General features: G+C 33.6%; 2 protein-coding genes across 2 annotated transcripts in view; one reads left to right on the forward strand and one right to left on the reverse strand.

Annotated features, from left to right (window-relative positions):
• LOC115877088 (biotin--protein ligase) overlaps window positions 1-11759 on the forward strand; it is a 53690-nt gene extending 41931 nt beyond the window's left edge. The window contains exons 11-18 of the mRNA XM_030893167.1: window positions 2508-2685; window positions 2742-2927; window positions 5973-6149; window positions 6208-6340; window positions 6488-6651; window positions 6910-7024; window positions 9213-9426; window positions 9907-11759. Of these exons, the coding sequence (XP_030749027.1) occupies window positions 2508-2685; window positions 2742-2927; window positions 5973-6149; window positions 6208-6340; window positions 6488-6651; window positions 6910-7024; window positions 9213-9426; window positions 9907-10084 (1345 nt within the window). The 3' untranslated portion in view covers window positions 10085-11759. The remainder of the gene's footprint in view (window positions 1-2507; window positions 2686-2741; window positions 2928-5972; window positions 6150-6207; window positions 6341-6487; window positions 6652-6909; window positions 7025-9212; window positions 9427-9906) is intronic.
• A 273-nt stretch (window positions 11760-12032) lies between these two features.
• On the reverse strand, window positions 12033-21328 carry LOC115877089 (brachyurin-like). The gene is made up of 4 exons (XM_030893168.1): window positions 21066-21328; window positions 18210-18421; window positions 15335-15561; window positions 12033-12556 (listed from the first exon to the last, which is right to left on the reverse strand). Exons 1-4 carry the CDS (start codon window positions 21120-21122, stop codon window positions 12225-12227), a joined length of 828 nt encoding a protein of 275 aa, XP_030749028.1. The 5' UTR covers window positions 21123-21328; the 3' UTR covers window positions 12033-12224.
• Between the last annotated feature and the right edge of the window lie 183 nt (window positions 21329-21511).

A 21511-nucleotide genomic window follows, 5' to 3' on the forward strand; every position in this document is an offset into this window, starting at 1 on the left:
AAGTATTACTATTTATATTTTTATGCAACTTTTTATATTTTATGCTTTATGATGGAAATTAAAAAATGTTATTTAGATCTCTCTTAACAAACCACATAAAATTAGTGAAATAGAGTGGAAGATTGGGATAAAATATACTACATGACTCTTAGCTTGACCGATTTTAACAAATTTGGTATCATTCAAAAGGGTTTAATTTGTTCTTTAAAAACGAATATGAAAAATAGTCAAATAAAACTTCTATTTTTAGTTTTTTAATCTAAATAAGTGTCATTACAAACATTTATATATAGCTTTTATTTTAAGTTTTTAAAATCGTTGTTTTAAGTCAGTAGTAAATAAAACGAAACTTGTGTTTACATTGTGTTTAATGATTGATGTTTCGACCAATTTTAATTCGGTCTTCAGAATCTATAATATACGTATAACTAATTTTCTACGTTTGTGGTAAGAAAAAATTATATATTAAACACATTGTTAGTGGTAAAATTGTATTGTATACAAGAAGACCGAATTAAAATTAGTCGAAACGTCAATCATTAAACAAAATGTAAACACAAGTTTCGTTTTATTCACTACTGACTTAAAACCAAGATTTTAAAAACTTAAAATATAAAAAAAAAGTAAAAAAAAATTGAAAAAAGAAAAAATATAAATAGCTTTTATAGTACCGTATTATCGAAAAGGAACGGCATCAGCGATGACCATGAAATGAAGGTCGGTGCCATTTTATATGTAAATTTATATAGGAAATCAATCGTCATTTCCCATCCAACTGGACGCCGTTTTTTTCTATCATACGGTAGATATATGTACAAATATTTTATTCAAACATAAATATTATTTTCTCTATTTGTACCTTGTACGGAGCGATCAACATAGTAACATAGGATGACTATTTATCAGCTGTTATTACTAACGTCAAAACAAACCAAAAATTAAATAATATGATAAGTTTTTTGACGATATTTAAATTCGATTTTCAAAATAATGTGAGATAATCAAAACGAGATGAGAAATAAATGGGTTTAATCGGAAGATTTTCTAATTCAGTTATTGAACAAGTGTAGTAAACAATATAGGTTACGTGCTTGTAAGAAATTTTTATAAACAACGGCATATTAAGTATGATATGGTCTGGTACACTTTCGATTAATAATTCATCGGACATGTTTAATGTAAAACTGCTACACTAAAAACAGTCGCTCGGCGTACCGCCGATAGCTCGAAGCGCACCGAACGCACCGATCTAATGCGGTGCGCGGGCTTATATTTATTTTAACGTAAACTGAAAATTACGTGCCGCTTGCTCTCGCCGATACCCATTCAGTGCGCGCGGAGCTTTAAGGGGCCATTATTACCGCTTTCCCGTTTAAAATATTCTAATAAGCTTGCGATGAGTTTCTTGCAACGTCTGTCAAGGTATCTTGTACACTTCGCACTAAAAGGGGTACTAAAAAAACAGTATTCGACTGCAAGGTCTGCTAGTAAAAATAATTAAGCTTAAAGTATAACAACAAACGAAGGAACAGAATTAAATTATTCTGGGTGCCGGGCCACAGCGGCATCCAAGTCAACGAAAAAGCCGATGAGCTAGCTAGGCGGGGACCATCGGCATCCTATCTTGGTCCAGAGCCAGTACTGGGAATACCCAAATATATGGCCCGTAGTGCACTAAAACTCTGGATCAGGGAAAAGCAGAATGTCCATTGGAGAAACAGACAAGGGCACAAGCACAGCAAGGCTTTTATCCAAGGACCTAGCTCTAAAACCGCAAAAGAACTGCTAATGCTTAGCAGGAATAAAGTGCGGATTACAACAGGCCTCTTGACAGGACACATGGCTGTCAAGTGTTACCTGAACAGGCTCAATCTGTATCAAGGAAGTCTTTGCTGCAGACTCTGCGATAAAGATCCTGAAACAGCCGAGCACATAATATGTCATTGCGAAGCTCTGGATCGCAAGCGACACTTTTTATTTGGGAAAGCTAGGCTAGAACCGGAGGAACTGTGCTTCCATCCTATCAAGGACCTGCATAAGCTACTGCAGGGCACAGGGAGAGGTGAATGGGTGCAGATATAGAAAGGGGACAAACACAATAGGCCTCACAGGTCGCAGTGTTTCCGGCAGAGGACGGCCCCTTGTTATGGAAAAAAATCACAACACAATTCATTTAAACCAAAAACTCGTAATACAAAACTGAACGACAATGTCGGGAAATAAATAAATAAATGTGGCAACCTGACATTTTTTACAGCAGGGCTACCACCTGAATCCCCAGCGGGAAATTTAAATTCCAGTTAGTCAGCCCGGCCTCGAGTATTCCATGGTTGGCAACAATTAATTTAAAATTCGCGCCCTCGATTACATAACTAAAGGTTTAATTGGTATCGCTTATAGTATGCTCTAGGGCATCTGAAAGAGAGAGTACAACAATATATGACGTTACGTTGAACAACTTTTATTGAGTTTTTAAGTCATAATACAATGAAGTATGTTACGTCTAGCAATGGCAATGGTTCCAGTCCCGTAGCGCCTAGAACGCCATCTACAGTGAACGTCCAACACGCCGGAAAGGATTACACAATCCAAGTCCAAGTTCTAGGCACCGAGGAAACGTGGCAGACTCCAAGTTTGCTCTTAGCTACAGTCGAAGGTTCTGAAGGTCGATGTGTATTTTCTCAGGTATAATAACTCTGACAGAATAAAAGAACGTGAATTCTTATTAAATTTTCTTTTAGGTACATCTAGAAATCAATCCTAGCGAGTTTGTAGATGATGAAAACAAGTTCACTGCCCTGAATGAGAGCAACCAAGCCAGGATTGAAATTCTGCACGATATTCTTTGCAATCAACTCTCGTTGGACTGTAATAATGAACATAGCATTCCGGATTACACGCCCGCGTACTTTTTGGGTCGACATGATGTATGTATTAGTTTTATTCCGTAATATTTAATTGTAGATACAATCTAGGGGGAAGTATAACAAGTTATTCATCGCGATCTTATTGTGTCCCCCCTTTCTTAACTCATCATAAACAGCCTCTACACTATCCCCAAAATATTTTAAAAAATTATTGATTGATTTTTTTTTCGTAAAACATTTCGCAAAACATTTCTGGAAATACTTTCAGAAGTAAACTCAAATATAAACCCGTGTTATAAAAATTAGTTCCCACGTTTCCTGAAAGTATATATGATCTAGGCCTGAAATAGATCGAGACGCGCCGTGATTGGTTGTTTGTTTTTTAACCAAGATTAATAATAAAAAACAAACTTTCAGCTTTTAGTTCGCCTCTACGTCTGTCCGTTCTGTAGCTACGGGGTATCCGTGAGAGGGGAAACGATATTCTCTCGATGGTTTTCGTAAAAAATTAGACGACGCGTCCCATCAATAAAAATTCGACAAATTTGCAAGTAGCCAATAAAATGAGTGGGCGGAGCGATTTGCGGTGACGTACTCGTCAAGTCGACGTATAAAATATATTGGTGTTTATTTAAATGTTTTTTGTCCGCATTCCTTTCATAGACACAGATCCAGCAGACTTACTGTATCTATTTCAGGAAACGTGGGAACTAATTTTTATAACACGGTCTTATATTTATCGTAATATTTTGTGAAATAGCACGAAGCAATCAAGATTAAACGTTGTGGTGGTTTCAGAAAAATAAGTAAACATGGAGTATGAATATATATAATTAATTTGTAATGGAGTGTAATGTAATACCACTATATTAAACTGATGAAAAATCAATTATAGTTATTTAGAAAACAGTTACCGATGGTAGATTAAATTGGCTACTACATGTTATATACGCGTCTTCAAATATCAATCTTGTGGAATATATGTATATATCGACATAAAACAAGATGTAACTCATGAAATGTCATCGTAACAACAGCTATTTTAGAAACGTGTAGGTTTACTTATGAGATTTATGAAAAAAAAAGTCCTTTGCCTGGGGTACAGATACCGCCACGTTTTGCAAATAGCTCAAAACGAAACAAAATTGAACGAGGCAATAGGAAACGCCAAAAAAATCCCTCCACGCCTTCCTCACGAGTAATTTTTAGGCGCTTTTAAGAATCGAAAGTAGATCAAGGCAAACCGAAGTGGGTCAAGACAACTGGAACTAAACTGAAATGTGACAAAGTTGGGCGACGATATGCGACCTTCACCTGCTTAGAAAAGTTCTCCGCATAATGTAGAGGCTGTTATACAGTCTCAGGGCTTTGACAAAAGCCAGTATCTAAGACGCTTTTACAGAGGTTAGTTCTCCATCTCCGATATCAGTTGTAAACCAAAGTTTAACGAATGTCGTCTCGGCGCACTCAGTGATGAGGTGTTCTGGTATTTCCCCATTTTCACCACAGAATCTGCATTACCTTGTTTCTTAGCTTCAGTCTACTGAGATGTTCATTGAGAAGACAGTGTCCTGTTAAAAACCCCGTGACAATCCGAAGATAGTTCTTACTTAAGGGCTCGAACACACTGACGACCAGGTCGCACCGGTCAGGCCGCAGCTACCTCTAAAACCATTAAATCAAATGATATAGCGCACACTAACGTCCTGGCCGTCCTTTGGTCGTTGCGACCAGAAGACTGCACGGAAATATTATTTTCTGCCGGTTGTTGCCGGTTTTCTTCCAAATTGATAATTTTTCAGATGAAATCCCTCAAATTCAAGGCACAATATTTTATTTTCTATAAGATATAGTGTTTTAGTGTAGTTTTTGCACACGTGCGGAAAATCCAAAGAGATAGTATACAGACTGGATCAAAGGTAAACTTAAATCTAATTCCTATTTTTTTATCAAGGGTCGATTCTAGTAAAAACTCAAAACATTTTTATAGGACATACCTACTCTATTTATGGTTGGTATGATACCTGTTATTATACCTTCGAGTTTCGATGTTTAAAAAATAAAAAAAATAATATGTAAAGTTTTTCTACAACCACTTTTTTTTTATTAAATTAGTTTTTTTAGTTGTATTGTAGTCATGTACAAGGAGGACAACTGTATTTTAAATATGATATTTAATTTAACGTTTTTCAAACAGGGTTCATTAGACTATATTTCTGCTAGGTACATTATTTTGAAACAAAAATTAAGAAAGTAACTTAAACATTCATAAAAATAGAAGTAATTACTGTTGTAGATTCTTCGTTATATTGTAAACATTGAAATAACTGGAAGCTAAACTTTCTACCTGCTTATATTTAGAGCCAGTGTCTGACGATCTTTTTTTACGATGGCCCTAATATGTTTACTTTTAAAGTCGATAAGGGCGCCATATCAGTACAAAAAAGAAACAGAATATCTCCCTTTTTGTCGGTCGCGCGTACACAATGCTTTTTGTTTGTTGTGAATAGCAACTTCGCTTTTTAGTTAACTCGGATATTTTAACATTTCTGAAACAATATTTTCTAATTAGTAAAACGTAAAAAATCGTTAGATTTGACAACTCTGTTGAAACTGGTCGTTCATCTGGCCGCAGCTAAAAACGCAATACATCCGGCCAGCCGACGGCCAGGTCGTTGCGACCTGGTCAGTGAGTTCGAGCCCTAAATCAAGGAAAATCTTTGATTTTTCTCGGTCGTAAGTTCTGAGAAATTTCGTCGAGTGTCTTAGATCGTTGGTGGGTCCCCATTGCAGATTACAGATGGAGTCTTCCAGGTTCTTTAGTTCCGCTCTAACTTGGTTTTCACTTGGAAGCAGAACGATTCTGGTTAGTCAGTGGAGCGTTCGCTCTTTTTCTAACTAGATCTTTTGCTTTTTCATTATTTTTTATCTTTTAGTGGGCTGGCACCTAGAGTAGGGGGACTTTATTTTCTTTGCGTAATTCGTTCAGCTTCTCTAGGCATTCTTTGATTCGAATTGATTCTTAAGATTGATTCTTAAGTAAAATAATATATAAATCTAAATTTTTTAGGGACTTCTTTCTATAATCCTTTTTATGTCTTACAGTTGAAAATTGCACTACTAAACGAGACACACTGTATCAAAGATAACAAAATGAAGGCTGGCGATACTAGTATTGTATTTTGTGGCAAAGACGACGAATTCGACGACCCTAGCAGTACCTACTTACCAATTCTAGTCCATTCCTGTCCACAGAACTTCAATACCGTCAGTTACTTTGAGGTTAGTCATTCTTATATTTAATCTCCTCGTATATTATAGTTTGTGTTCCGATCTTCAGACTCTAAATACCAAATATATAGGAAGGCTAGTGATCTATAGTGACATAATGTCCAGTTCTCATCCAATCCTAGATCATAATCAACTAACGCATGGAATCGCTGTAATATGTAGACAACAAGTAGCTGGTATTGGTAAGTATTGATATACAGGGTTAGTGATGAGTAAGACAAGTTTTGAATCTCTAGAGGAGTCAGTTTGACTACAGGAAGGAGTACCTTCCTGTCCTCCTTTACCTTTATCGACGCGCCTGTTGTTAACTGAATATTAATTTATTTTAGGAAGATCGAATAATACTTGGTTAAGTCCACCAGGCAGCGCCCTTTTCTCGTTACAGCTGCATATACCGCTAATTTCAAATATAGGAAGAGCTTTACCGATAATACAGCACATTCAAATGGCAGCAGTTGTTAAAGCTCTTAAAGTGTTTACTGAGGATAATAATGTAAATATTGTTTTATATATGTACCTACAGTATATCCCCGGATTGTTTTTACAAGAGGAAAACTTGCATGTATTGAAAACTTATTTGTATTGAAAAAATGCATGTATTTGTGTATTTTTCTCAAAATATTAATAATAAAAAAGTTTTTCCTCTTGTAAAGACAATACTGGGACATACTCTAGTACCTAATTGAACCTTTTTAAATTTTAATATTAAAAACACCTATATTATGTATAATTTTAGAATGTATTATTTTAGAATATCAAAATAGGAATCAAATGGCCCAATGACTTATATGTCAACGGATGTGTAAAAATTGGAGGTCTAATCGTTACTTCAATTACTCTTGGTGATTATGCGATAGCAAACATAGGTAAATTTATAAATATAATATTCTAATATATCAATTTTATAATTATTGATATACATTCATTCTAAATCATTGGTCTGTATTTTAATGTGTGAGACAAAGATAAAATGGTTGTCTTACGTTATAACCAGTTTTTTTTTGTTTAGGAGGGGGTTTAATCACCGCGACCTTACAGATCTATTGCGTGTTCTCCTTTCTTGAGTTATAACTAGTTATAACTCATCATACAGTCTCTCATCATACAATGCAGATTCTGTGGGGAAAATGAGGTAGTACCAGAACATCTCATCACTGAGTGCGCCGAGACGACAATCATTCGTGCTATAAACTTTGATACGACTCATATCGAAGATGGAGAACTAACCTCTGTAAACCCGTCTTAGATACTGACTTTTGTCAAAGCCCTGAGACTGTATGACGAGTTATAACTCAAGAAAGGGGGTCACAATAGATCTATAAGGTCGCGGTGGTTAACTTCACTTGCGTCTAGCCGTACCGTGCAACTCTCCAACTCCAACCCACAGTTCCCGCCAAATTTAAATCGTGGGTTATTTCCTTGTATTTTATTATAAACTTGTAACTTTCGAGAGTAAGTTCTTAAGTAATAGTAAAAGTAATAGTAGCATAATTTAACCTAAATTTCAAAAACGTACAAATTATAATGTATACTAATATATAATTTCTTTAAGTGACTGACATACTGATTAATCACGATCCTGGTCAAACCACTCAACGTAAAAAGCTCAATTTTGGCATACAGGTTGATTCTAGGGTGTAAAGGTTCGATAAGAAGGGATTTTTCGAAATTCCAGTTCCAAGAGGGTGAAACCACCACTCAAATATTACAATATCTTTTATTTAAAAAACAGTCATGTTTCCGAAAAAACGCTTAAACACGTATATTTTATTTTGTTTTTTATATATTTTAAGATTTTTTAAAAATGTATACAGGGTGTTTCGAAAAATCTGGTCATTGATTAATCACGATCCTGTTTAAAGCGCTTGTTGTAAAAAGCTGATTTTTGGAAAACAGATTGACTTTAGGGTGTAGAGGTTCGATAAGAAGGGATTTTTCGAAACTCGAATTCTAAGGGGGTGAAACTATCCCTCAAATATTAAAATATTTTTTATTTAAAAACCGGTGAGTTTTTCGGAAAAACTAAAAAAAAAATATTTTAAGATTTTTTATAAATTTATACAGGGTGTTTCATAAAATATGACCATTGAGTAATCACGATTCTGCTTAAACTGGTTGACGTTTAAAGCTGATTTTTGGCAAACGGATTGACTGTGGGGTGTAGAGGTTCGATAAGGAGGGGTTTCTCGAATCTCAAATTCCAGAAGTTGGGTAATTTCTTAACCACGATTCTGCTTAAACTGCTTTACGTAAAAAGCTTATTTTTGGCAAACGGATTTTTCGAAAGTCAAATTCCAACGAGATGAAACTGCCCCTCAAATATTACCAAGTTATATCATAATATCGCCATATTGTTTTTTCTCATGCTGACATAAATGTGAGAAAATTTTATCCAGTTTGTATGTTAATGGAAATTCTTGCTTTGCTTTATCATCACCATTACAAATGATTAATTCGACGCGAACGAAGTCGCTGGTACACGCTAGTAATATATAACAGTTCTACAAAATCGAACGGATATTTCGCGTGCAATCTATAAACAAAAAAAACTTACACCCAAGACTAACCAACGCAATGAAAATACGCCTAACCAACGCAATCAAAATACTCCTAGGGCGTATTTTGATCGCTGTTACCGTCAGCTCTAAATAAATTAAAAAAAAAACTTTAAAAACTGCTTTAAAAAATAAAAACAGCTGTAAAAAAATAAAAGAAAGTTCTACCCCTACCGAGGATCGATCCATCATCGTTTCGTTGCTCCTGAAGCGGCAACCTCAACCACTGAACTACACGCTGCTTTCGAAACCAGGATATTGAAGCATTACTTTCTTCTGCCGTTCCAATACGAATGCCCCGAAACTGTGGATTGAGGTTGAAGAGTCTCCCATACAATCTACATCTACAACCCTAGCACTTTTTCTCCCTTTAGCCCATTTAAATTTCCATTACTTTATACCTCCATCATTATCTGACACATTTAAATTTAGACTGCAGATTTAAGATGACCGGTTTTGTATAATTCATATAATTTTTCTTACACACTAAGCATTTCAGGTTGTGGTGTTAATTTAAGCAATTCAAATCCAACAACATGTATTAACGATATTATAAAAGATTGCAACCGTAAGACTGGATCTAGTATACCTGAAATAACTCACGAGCAATATTTTGCTCAGGTTTTCAACGAAACTGAGAATTTTATTGATCGGTTCCAGATAGGAGATGCAGAATATTTCTTCGATTATTATTACGAGTCTTGGTTGCACAAGTAAGCATTTATTTTTTTATCAATTTCTCTTGATTATATGTACAGGGTGGGTCAAATTGGATGATTTTAAAGGGAAACACCCTTTTCTATAGGAGATAGACGAAAAGTAATGTCGGTGTCTGGAGCTCAAGTTTTATTAAAAACATGATAGTGAAAACCGCACATCGATATCTATTACCGTTTTGGAGTTACGGGGTGTTTTTCAAAAAGATGCAGTTTTAATAAATCGCTGTAACTTTTTTGCTAGAGAAAATTTTGTATTTTTTTTTCAAAATCTCTATTCATTTCTAAACAATTTTTATCTCTTGATTTTTTTTTCCGACGCATATTTTTTGCTAAAAAAAATAATTTCAAGAAATACCCCCTTAAATATTAGCATGTCATTAGGGAACACCCTGTATAGGGTGTTCCTTAATCCCTGTATACGGTATTACTTATAAGCTCTTAATCTACCTATAATATAATATATTTCTTTTGTAGTGATTCATCTATATCAGTTACATCTATAGACGGAAAAAGGCAAAAGGTTCGAGTCGTTGGTATTGATGAAGTGGGTTTTCTCAGAGTAAGAAACGTTGATGGAAAAATTACAACAGTACAACCTGACAGAAATTCATTTGATATGATGAAAGGGCTCATATATCCAAAGGCATTTTAATTTGTAGTAAATATTAAAACTATTTTTGTTTTTGTTACATTTACAGAAAATTTTATATATTTTTTATAAAAAATTTCTTCCTTTATGTGATTTATATTAATATCATCACCACCATTCCATAATTTCACCATTCCATATTAGAGTTGTTGAATTGAATTTTTAAAAAAAGTTGAGAGTCAAATAATTTTTTTAACTATCAATTTCATAAACTTTTTTATAGTTTTTTGTTATTTAATCGTGATAAAATTAGTTTTAATGGACTATAATGTGGTTCATGTGGTTGCTTGAAAAGCATAGAAGGTGTTTAGTCCTAAGATAATAATAAAAAAAACCATAATAACTTGTATAGGCTTGGTGCATTCTCCGCCGGTGCTGCTACCCTAGAATATTGTAAACAACCGGTATGTACAAATTCACGGATTTAAATAGCGAGTATATGAAAAATATAATATAATTATTCTAAAAGTTTTAGGAAGTATAATTTGTAAAAAGTAAAATAAAAAAGGAAATATTTTGATATCTTCAGAAGGTCTAACTTGTTAAACTTGTATTATAATGTATTATTCAAGCTAATAAAACTTTTTAGATGAGTTCAACTACGGCAGCTAGCATAATTTTATGCACCGATTTTGAAACAGCGTTACATCACACAAATCTCGTATCTCAGTGTTTTGTCGTTTCAATAACTGCACTATTAAAAAGTAAAATACTTAAATATTATGACAAAGTCACAATTTTAATATTATTTCAATGCGATCAACATCGCAACTGCGTGAAATACAAGCGAAAACTTCTGATTTCTGCCGTATCGAGCGCTGCGGACAGAGTTTTTAAAATCAACTGAAATGCACCAAGCCTATAAGATTTTTAAGACGATTTAAAGATTTTACAAGCTACCACTCGATTTGGTGTTTATATTATGTGAGTTGTCTTTAAGAACAATGTTGCTGTGTGTCATGCTTTAGTATAAACCTTTGAATAAACAGATTAAGGAAGGAGCATATTAACAAACTTATGTGGAACGCGATGGGTAGTTAATATGGCTGACATAAATTTGAAACGTCAAACAGAACTGTCAAAAATGGGGTCTATGATGTCGATTTCGTCTTAATGAATGAATACATGCATAGTATTCTACTCCTTCCCTAATCTTTTTATTTAGACGTAAAAAACAGAGCCCACGAGCTTGTGAATAAATACACGTTAAACTTATAGTTTTAAATAAGCTTTATGTCAAGTAAATATTAAGATCTACTCGGTGGATATTTTTAAAACGATAAATTATACATATAGACTACTAAAAAAAGTTTGTACTCTATTTTAGTGATTATTATCTGTGAGCGTTTAAATTTTTTTCATGTGAAGTATGAATGTACCTTAAATGTCAAGATTCCGGCATTTAAAAAGAAGTTGTTCAATAAAAAAGTTCTAAATAAAATATAAAGTTTATTATAAATAGGTAGAGACTGTTCAGCCATCGTTAACCTTTACGTCATCATCGTTTGTCAAATATCAATTTTAGGGTGTGTCTAAAATCAGAAAATTTTAAGTACTTTACTATATTATTTATTGAGCGAGTTTCGTTTTTTTCGGCATTTATTCATTTTTTTTGAACTCATCAGTTATGATCCCATTAATTCCAATCCTTTGAACTGTTGAAATTCTTATTTCTAAAGCATCAGCAACTCGCTAGATTATTTAAAAACGCTGTCAGTTTGTATTTTACATGAGAATATTACACCTTGGCATTGTACTTACTTCATATACCGCGTCCACGGGCCCAAGAGTGTTCTACCAGCGTCTCTTTCTCGAGAAAAATAATTTGTAAGCTTAGCAATGAGCTCTTGTTCATTTTGATTAAATCTTTGAGGCATTTTTGCGACAAAAAAATTTGAATTTTGTTTTACAGCAACAATCGAATTTTAATTTTGACCGTCAATAAAATTACAACCCCAAATCAAATGACAATGAGAATTACTAAAAATAATATGCAGTAATTTACGAAATGCCGTAATGACGTCACCAATCTCTTTCATCTGGCTGGCAAGTGATTGAGAGAATTCGACAATCTATGACGTGACGTTGAACGATGACTGATCATTCTATACATAGTTATTTTACAATAATTTTTAGTTGGTTCCTAGTTGATATCCGAGTTTTCCTTGATCCAATCCGTAAATTTGGTGACTCTAGCAAAGACAGAAGGCATACTCGCTTGACAGCTCTTGTAACTGAATGACACTACTCCAACTTGGACGTCGTTGACCACCAGAGGGCCTCCGGAGTCACCTTGACAGAACCCTTTGTTACCGACGCCAGAAAGACATAAGTGAACGTCGGTAATGATACCGTTGTATGAAGGATTTTGAGCTTTACATTCGTCATTGCTGAAAATTGGGTTTGAAACGTATTGAAGGATGTCAGTGACGGTTGTCTGGTCGTCGTAGGTTTTTCCCCAGCCTAACACCGTTCCTGTAATTTAGTGTTTTATTTTTTACTGAATTAATATTATCTTATACCGTCTTGGTTACGCTAACCATAAATTGAGTCATAAGTTTGATGTTTCATAACTTTTTATTTTGTAATCCGATTTTTTGGATAAAAGACACTTTTCTGTATTCCAAATATTTAATTTTTTTAATTATCCCATTATCTCTATTCTTTTATGAGCTACACATTTTTAAATAAGGTTTTGATTTCAGAGATTCTTTTATTGATAAAAACAATAATTTTATAATAATTTTAATAGCGTGTATGTCCACCTCTCGCAGCAATAACAGCTCGAGGTCTTCGTCATATCGAATCAACCTCATCCAGGTACTCGTTAACTACTCGTACTCCTAACTCGATACCTGCCAATACCTGGCATTATCATGCATCAGTATAAACTGATTTCCAATGAAAAAAGCAAATGGAACAACTTCTTGGAGGACATCCTCAATATAACGGTGGGCATTGAGAGCTTCATTTTCAACAAATTCAAGAATGTAAAAATATCAGTACTTTATTTAAAAATGTGTAGCTCATAAAAGAATAGATATAATAGGATAATTCAAAAAATAAAATGTTAGGAATACATCTAAGATTACAGGAAAGTGTTTTTTATCCAAAATGCCCGCCCTTTTTTTTCTAGAGGGTGTTTTGAAGTTATTGCCAAAAATGATGTTTTGATTTACCCCGGTATAAACTCACCTAACCGAAATATATAAGCCATTAAAACAATAAAAAATAATTCCAACAAATTTATCTATAAACTATTACCATAATCATAAAAATCGAATTACAAATTTAAAAGTTATGAAACATCAAACTTAGTAAAATTTAGGGTGGCGGAATAGACATGTTCACTAATTTCTAATTTCAATGAATTTCGATAGCTACATATGAGTAAAAAAACATGGCACTCAGAATTTTTCTTAAAAACTATAATTTTCTCACATAAAGGCAAAACAAAATTAAGAAATGCAGCAAGGCTAGAAAACGTACCCGGCTCGAGGCTACCTGTTTTTGACGTCACTGCTTTGATCGATCGATGGCGTCCGTACGATCGCGTACTTAATGCATTGTTTTTGCAGACGTTCGCGAAGGTGTATTGTTTATTTTCATTGGTTTGGTGTTTTGAAGAAGTAAAATGAGTTCAAATAAGTGGTGTTTTGTCCCTGCGTGTATTAATACTTCAAAAAATAATCCACAGAAGTTTAAATCGTTACTTTGCGCACTTGCGCCCCTTGCTTTTAGTTCTTATTTTCTACTTTTAAGTGCATCTAATTTTAAGCTTGTTTGTAAAAAGTTTTTTTATCAATTTTTTCACTGGTAAATTTTTCGCTTAATATGGGTCCTCTAGGGTGTCCAATTTGAAGACAACCATTGAGCAAACCGTTGAAGATACAAAGTCGGTTAAATGGAAGCAAAGTTACGTATTCGTGTGCCCAAAAACAATCTATGTTTATTTTATTTTAAATCCATACCGTTACGTAGATACAAGGTGAAAAAGAAAAAATTAACATTTTCGAAAAGCCACCGTATTTTCTTTATTATTCGAGCTAAGGTAATCAAAATTTCAATATATGGGCAAGGCAACATGGCAATGTTAAAAATGATATCAAAAAAACCTAGGCCTTCTATGTTGCGCACGGTCTAGGTCAGCTTTTATTTTTCTTATGAGCGCCATATTTAAATTTGGCATTTTAAAAAACCTTATTAAAAATGTTTTCAACCATGTATTTCAATATGGCGCCCATAGGAAGAGCAAAAGTGCACTTCGACCATGCGCAACGTAGTACGCCTAGACTTTTTTGGATATAATTTTCAAAATTTCCATATTGCCTTACCCCTATGTTAAAATGTTGATGACCTTAGCTCCAATAATAAAGAAAATATGGTGGTGTTTAGAAAATGCACATTTTTCTTTTTCTCGCTATATTTACGTAACGGTATATGAATATTAAATAAAATAGACCTAGATTATTTTTGGACACGCAAAAACGCAACTTTTCTTCTATTTAACCTATCTTAACGGTCTTCAAGATCCCCAATATTCCCCATGTAGGTACCTCATTTTAAACTGGACACCCTGTATACGTGTGCGAATTTTCAGGTCAACACAATTAAAATTTAAGATTTGGCTCCTTCTCCTTAATACGGCCCTGTATCTGATCAACAATAAGATAATTTTACATTGTGTTAGCTTCTATATACGCATGCAAATTTTCAGTTTAATATGGTAATTAAAATTTACAATTTGGCCCCCTCCTCCTAAATACGGGCCTCTGACAGCTCAAAAACTCAATAATTTTGTATTATTAAAAACCAATTGTTGTTTGTTATCGTTTGCAAGTAAACCCGTCCTTCATCTCACTAAGTAGGTTTGTTTTTAAACTAGTAATAAACTCCAAATATTAATCACAATAAACCAAATTTAATATACAAACTACATCCGAGCACAACGCGATATGTCGTATTCTAGCTTGTTCTGTTAGAAATTCCACAGCGTGCAGACAGCACCGTTTACTCGCGCGGAAATACCGATCGAAGCAGTGGCCAATAGGTGAGCGTTTAGCTGATTCAAACGATTACGATAATTTCGCACGGATTTTTGAGGCATAAGCCTTTTAAGGAATGTTATGAAACTTTGCATACTGAGTTTTAATGTCATAATGAATGATTTCATGAGAAGTAGGCACGTTTTAATTTTTTTGTCAACATTTCTATTTTGTGCCGGGGAGTTTATATAAATAACTATTATTGTACCTTGTTGACCTGCATAACTATCTGATCCACTGGCAAGTGTGATTGTTTGGACATAGTCGTTTATTTGAGCAGGTGTATTTAGTTTGACCAAACCTATGTCGCTTGTGTAAGTAGTAGAGTCCCAGTCTGGGTGGATTACATAAGCGCTCGTCACCTGTCTTTGCCTATTTGACTCTGAATCGTCAGAAATGTTTTGAGCTCCTAGAATCACGTCCAATGAGATTGCACTGAAACGTTTAATATAAAAATAAATTCGTAATATTTAGTGATAAGCAAAGGCAAGATCAACACCAAGATTCCCTTGGTGTTGGTCTTGGTCTTTTCGTTTCGCTGCAAGATTCTTGCAAGTCTTGCACTTTTTACATAGAAATTATTTAAATAAATAGTATTTTTAGTAATTTAATAGAAATAGAAGTTTAAGGAAAACTTTATTTCGAAATCGTAGACAGACTTTGCCTTGCACATAATTTTTTTTCTACAAATAAGCACGAGATTCTATTGTAGATATTTTGACAAATCGTTTAATCACACTTTGTAACTACCCAACGATTTAAAATACTTCAAATATTAGTCCTATATTATTTACGATACAAGTGAGTTAACAACATCATTAAGATACGCGTGTGAAAGTTGCACAATGAGTGCGTAGCACGAGTTGTGTAACCACATAAATATCTTAATGGAGTTAACTCACGTATATTGTACAATATTTTATCTAATTCTAACTATAAAACACACAATGAATTGTAAAAATTATTGTACTTAACTATATACCTATCCTAAAAATCAATTACCTTAATATCTTTGTTCAAATAACACCATGCATGGCAATGTCAATATGAGAGTAAATAATATTGATGTCACTAGTTAAAAAATTCGGGAAGTATTCCCTCTGACATTGAAGAAGAGGCATTCAGAGCCATTTCTGGATTGCTTCCAGCAAGATCGAAACAGAAGTATGAATATACATACTCTAAAAAATGGTGCACAATGGTGGAAAAAAAAGACACAACTATGGAAATGAAAAGGTACTATATTTTTCCAATTTAGTGCAAAATAAATATTTACAAAATATTTTTTTCTCTTTGGTAGTCATCTAAACAAGGAGTGCGATAATGAAAATGCGTGAGTTAAGAAGCTCTTAACTCACTCAAAATGCGTGAGTTAAGAGCTTATTAAATCAATTACGTAGATAAATTATATTTGTAACAGATGTGTTATGATTAGGTACTTTTAAAAAAAATAAGTCCTCATTTTATCGTATAAAATATTTCTAAGAAATAATCTATTAAAATGTTATCTTTTAATGAACTTATGTGAATAAATAAATAAGTACGTTATAGAAATAAAAAGAACTATTGTTTATCTATCGAGAGAAGTTTTAAACAGCGATAGTTGTGGAGTTTTATGCGGTTTCTCGTTTATGAGTAGAGATACAAAGATGGTGGTTTTCACATCACTGTCCTACTTTTTTATGAAATTAAAGATTCAAGCAAGAGAGCGTTCATTAAAAAATATATTGTAGGGTTATTACATTCTTAATCTAAGGTTATTACACAACGTGTACGGTACAATATATTAGAATGTTCAGTCATCGTTCACCGTCACGTCATATATTGTCGAACTCTCTCAATCACTTGACAACCAGATGAAAGAGATTGGTGACGTCATTACGACATTTCGTAAATTACTGACGGACATCGATAAATGTCAAAATTAAAATTTTATTGTTGCTGTCAATGACTAAAGAACATAAGGACAAATAACACACGGGAGCAAATCGTTACCTTTCTTCCAAACAGTGCCATGGCACATCTTTTCCTTAACATAGCCGCTTAAAGCTTTGCTTGAAGCGATATTTTTTTTTTTTGATAAATGTTTTTACTACGCCTATGGTGTATCCGGTGGTATCATACTAATTAATTACCAATAAAATGTATTAAAATGTTAACAAAAGGTACAAAACTAGTATCGACGTATAGCACATATCAAGTACATATAATATCAGAGAAATAATTATCAAATTCAATAAAAAAAACCGCTATAAAGGTGGAGTGAATTGTTTATTTCCCTATAAAACATAACTCTTGGCTTTTTCTTATCTTGTGCCTTTTACACTTGAAAGCTGAACAAATTACCATTGTAATAGAGTTTATACAAAGTTCACTAACACAACCAACTATTAAAAATCGCTAAAATTGTCGCTGATGACTCATTCGTTATGTCCAAAGAAATGGCGTCTAAGGTCACAAATTCTGCTGCAGCCCGTATACGGGCGTTGCATGTCCTTGTATTCTTTAGTCATTGGTTGCTGTAAAACAAAATTCAAATTTTTTTTATTGCAAAAATACCTCAAAGATTTATCCAAAATGCACAACAATTCATTGCTAAGCTTAGAAATTATTTTTCTCGAGAAAGAGACGCTGGCGCTGGTAGAACACTCTTGCCCGTGGACGCCGTCTATGAAGCAAGTGCAATGCAAAGGTGTAATATTCCCATGTAAAATACATAGATAGCGTTTTTAAATAATATAGCGAGTTGCTGATGCTTTAAAACTAGGAATTTCAACAGTACAAAGGATTGAAATTAAAGGGTTCGTAACTGATAAAGAGTTCAAGAAAAAATTAAAATAAATGCCGAAAAAAACGGAACTAGCTAAATTTTTAATATAGGAAGGTGCTTAATTTTTTTAAAACTCAAATTTGACAAATAATGGTGACGTAACGATGAACAATGGCTGAACAGTCTCTATATTGCACTTATGAGTTGATTGGTGGGCAGCTTTTAATATGACTTCAACTTTTACTCTATATTCTCATATCGGTATACATATAATGGTAAATTTTTAGGAGACAAACAAAAAATGAATACATACCCTTCTAAGCAATGCGCTGCTGTTAAAATATAGTTTGATGATATAAGCGAACCTCCACAAAAGGCGTTTTTTAGCTGGTAATCTATGTAAAGACCCACTTCAAAAGGGAATTGATGAGGAGTAGCATCTTGTCCGCCAACAATTCTCAAAGAGCTAGATGAATCTCTTTTGTTTTGATAGAAGAAATCTCTATTTAGAATATTTACATCATTCTAAAAGAGTACTTTGCTAATATATATAAATTACTATACGGGCTGTTCCCTAAGTAGTCTAAAAAAATCAGGGTATGTAGAATGTTATGAGAGTTATCACTGCGACCTTACAGATCTATTGTGTGTCCCCATTCTTGAGTTATGTATAACTCATCATACCGTCTCAGGGCTTTAACAAAAGCCAGTATCTGAGACGTTTTTACGGAGGTTAGTGGAGGTTAGTTCTCCACCTCCGATATCAGTCGTACCAAAGTTCATGGTACGAATGGTTGTCGTCTCAATGTATCAAAACTAATGACAATAAATAAATAAGTGTGGCAACTTGACATTTTTTACAGCATAGCTACCACCTGAATCCCCAGTGTGAAATTTATATTCCAGTTAGTCCGCCCTGCGCCGAATATGTCCATGGTTTGATCCATCTCGATTACGTAACAAAAAGTTTAAGTGGTATCAAATATACATTGCATAATATCTTAAAATTGCTAGAAAATGGGCAAGAATATCGAAGCTGGCTTTCATTTTTTATTTTTTTTTCTCGAAAACACTAGTTCAGTGTACAGGGTGGGTCAAATTCGACGCTTTTAAATGGAAACACCCTTTTCTGTAGGAGATAGACAAAAACTAATATCGGTGTCTGGAGCTCAATTTTTGTCAAAAAACAAGATGGTGAAAACCGCATATCGATATCTGTTACCGTTTCGGAGTTACGGGGTGTTTTTCAAAAATATGCATTTTTAACAAATCGCTGTAACTTTTTTGCTATGGAAAATTTTGTATTTTTATGAAAACATTTCCAAAGCACCTTTTTACGTAGAATTTAATAGTTTAAGTATAATTTTTTTAAAATTAATAATTTAAGAATTTTCAACAGAAGATTTGATTTTTGATATGGGACACCCTGTATATTTTTACTTTATTGAAAAGAATTTAAAATTACCTTTCCAAAAATATAACACAGTTGATATTTTGCTCGATTCCTCTTCGAGATATATGAGTATATAAAAATTCGCCCGGCTTTAAATACTAAGTTTAAATAAGTAGGCTATGAACGGCACCGGCTGTAATGCAAAAAAATTCTAGCTGTGAGCATCAGTTAAAACGAAAATAATATTTGCTATGAGAGATGCAGAATTTTATAACAATTTAAAATATATTTAACCAACATCAACACATTTAAACTATATCTAATAATAATAAAAATAAGTAGCAAACCAAGACATGAGTTTTTGCTACAGGTGTTCGACATATCGACCGTCTTCTGTTATGGGCAGACGGGGCAGTTTTTGAACATTTCTCGCGGTATTCATTAACTCAGTGGGGGTGAAAGATACCCTCTCATAACTGCTAAGTATTTTAATTTTGTCTAGATTATACGGAAGAATAAGGGACCTTTATTCTTCCGCAAATATATCCATAGGATTAGATCCATGAGTACTAAGTCAGGCGGCCTCGACGGCCAACGGCTGAGATCTTGGTTAGCTATCCAATTATTCTTGAAATTGGCTGCAAAAATTTGCTGATAACTCCAGCGTTCAGAGGTGATGCGTCGTCTTGCTGGAAAAAGGGGTCCAAAGCCTACTAGTTAAAAGTGGCGAGCTTTTAAAAATTCTGTATTTCGAAGGGGATTATAACAAAATATCAAGTGTGCTATATTTTTGAAAAGGTAATTTTAAATTCTCTTCATTTAATTAAAAATATATAGGGTGTCCCAAATAAAAAATCAATTTTTCTGTTGATAACTCTTAAATTATTAATTTTAAAAAAATTATACTTAAACCATTAAATTCTAGGTAAAAAGGTGCTTTGGAAATGTCTTCATAGAAATACAAAATTTTCCATAGCAAAAAAGTTACAGCGATTTTTTAAAAATGCACATTTTTGAAAAACACCCCGTAACTCCGAAACGGTAACAGATATTGATGTGCGGATTTCACCGTCATGTTTTTGATGAAAATTGAGCTCCAGACACCGATATTAGTTTTCGTCTATCTCCTTTAGAAAAGGGTGTTTCCATTTAAAAGCGTCGAATTTGACCCACCCTGTACAAGAAAAGTCCCAGAGAACAATTTTGTGGTTTGGTTTGGTGGCGTACCATTATTTTAAACCGATTAATATATTTTTTTTTTATTTTTAACACCCGAGAACTCCTCTAACCATTCTGCTTCCAGACTGGACCAGAACCATTCTGCTTCCCAAGTGCAAACTAACTTAAAGCGGAACTCAAGAACCTTGAAGACTCCATCCGTAACCTGGAATGGGAATAATCAGACGATCTAAAGACTCTCGAAGAAATTTCTCAAGACATACGAAAATAAAAAAAATCATAGATTTAAGAAAGAACAATCTTCGGACTGTCACGAGGTTTTTAACAGTCTTTCCAAGTACTAGTAGATTAAGCTAAGAAACAACAGCGAAAGCAGATTCTGTGAGGAAAATGGGGAAACACCAGAACACCTCATCACTGAGTGCGTCGAGACGACAATCCTTCGCGTCATAAGCTTTGATGCGACTGATATCGGAGACGGAAAACTTAGCCTACTTAAGAAACAGCCTGTATAATTATTTGTAAAAAACGCGAATTTCTAGACAAAATATTAAACTAAAGTATTTTTTTATAAATATAGATAGAATAAGGAAGTACCTGTGAAAATATTGGTTGAAATATTCCAACTAATAATAACAAATATTTAACTCCCATATTGCAAAAATTCCTCAAAACTATTGCAAATCTACTCTACTTATAGCACTAAATACACTAATACAATTCTAATTTCACAATTTTACTCAAATAAAATCGTTCGTATATGCACCATACCTACTTATAATTGTTTTTTTTTACTGATTTCAAATATAATCGCAGTGAAAAAAACCTTTTGAGTGGTTGATTATATTTGAATGGAGCTTATGCCAAAATGTGTTTACTTGTTTCTACTTGATCTGTTCAAATAATAAAAATGTAATTAACAATTTCTTATCATCGTTAAGTAGTAGATATTGCAGTGATAAAAACGAACTTCCTTGTATAACAATTTAATTATTATTGCCGAAAATTTTGTTCTAAGTATGTCTAAAAAGAAGATCATTACA

This window comes from Sitophilus oryzae, unplaced genomic scaffold, assembly GCF_002938485.1.
Source record: "Sitophilus oryzae breed Bouriz unplaced genomic scaffold, Soryzae_2.0 scaffold_1442_pilon_pilon, whole genome shotgun sequence".
Taxonomy (NCBI): Eukaryota; Metazoa; Arthropoda; class Insecta; order Coleoptera; family Curculionidae; genus Sitophilus; species Sitophilus oryzae.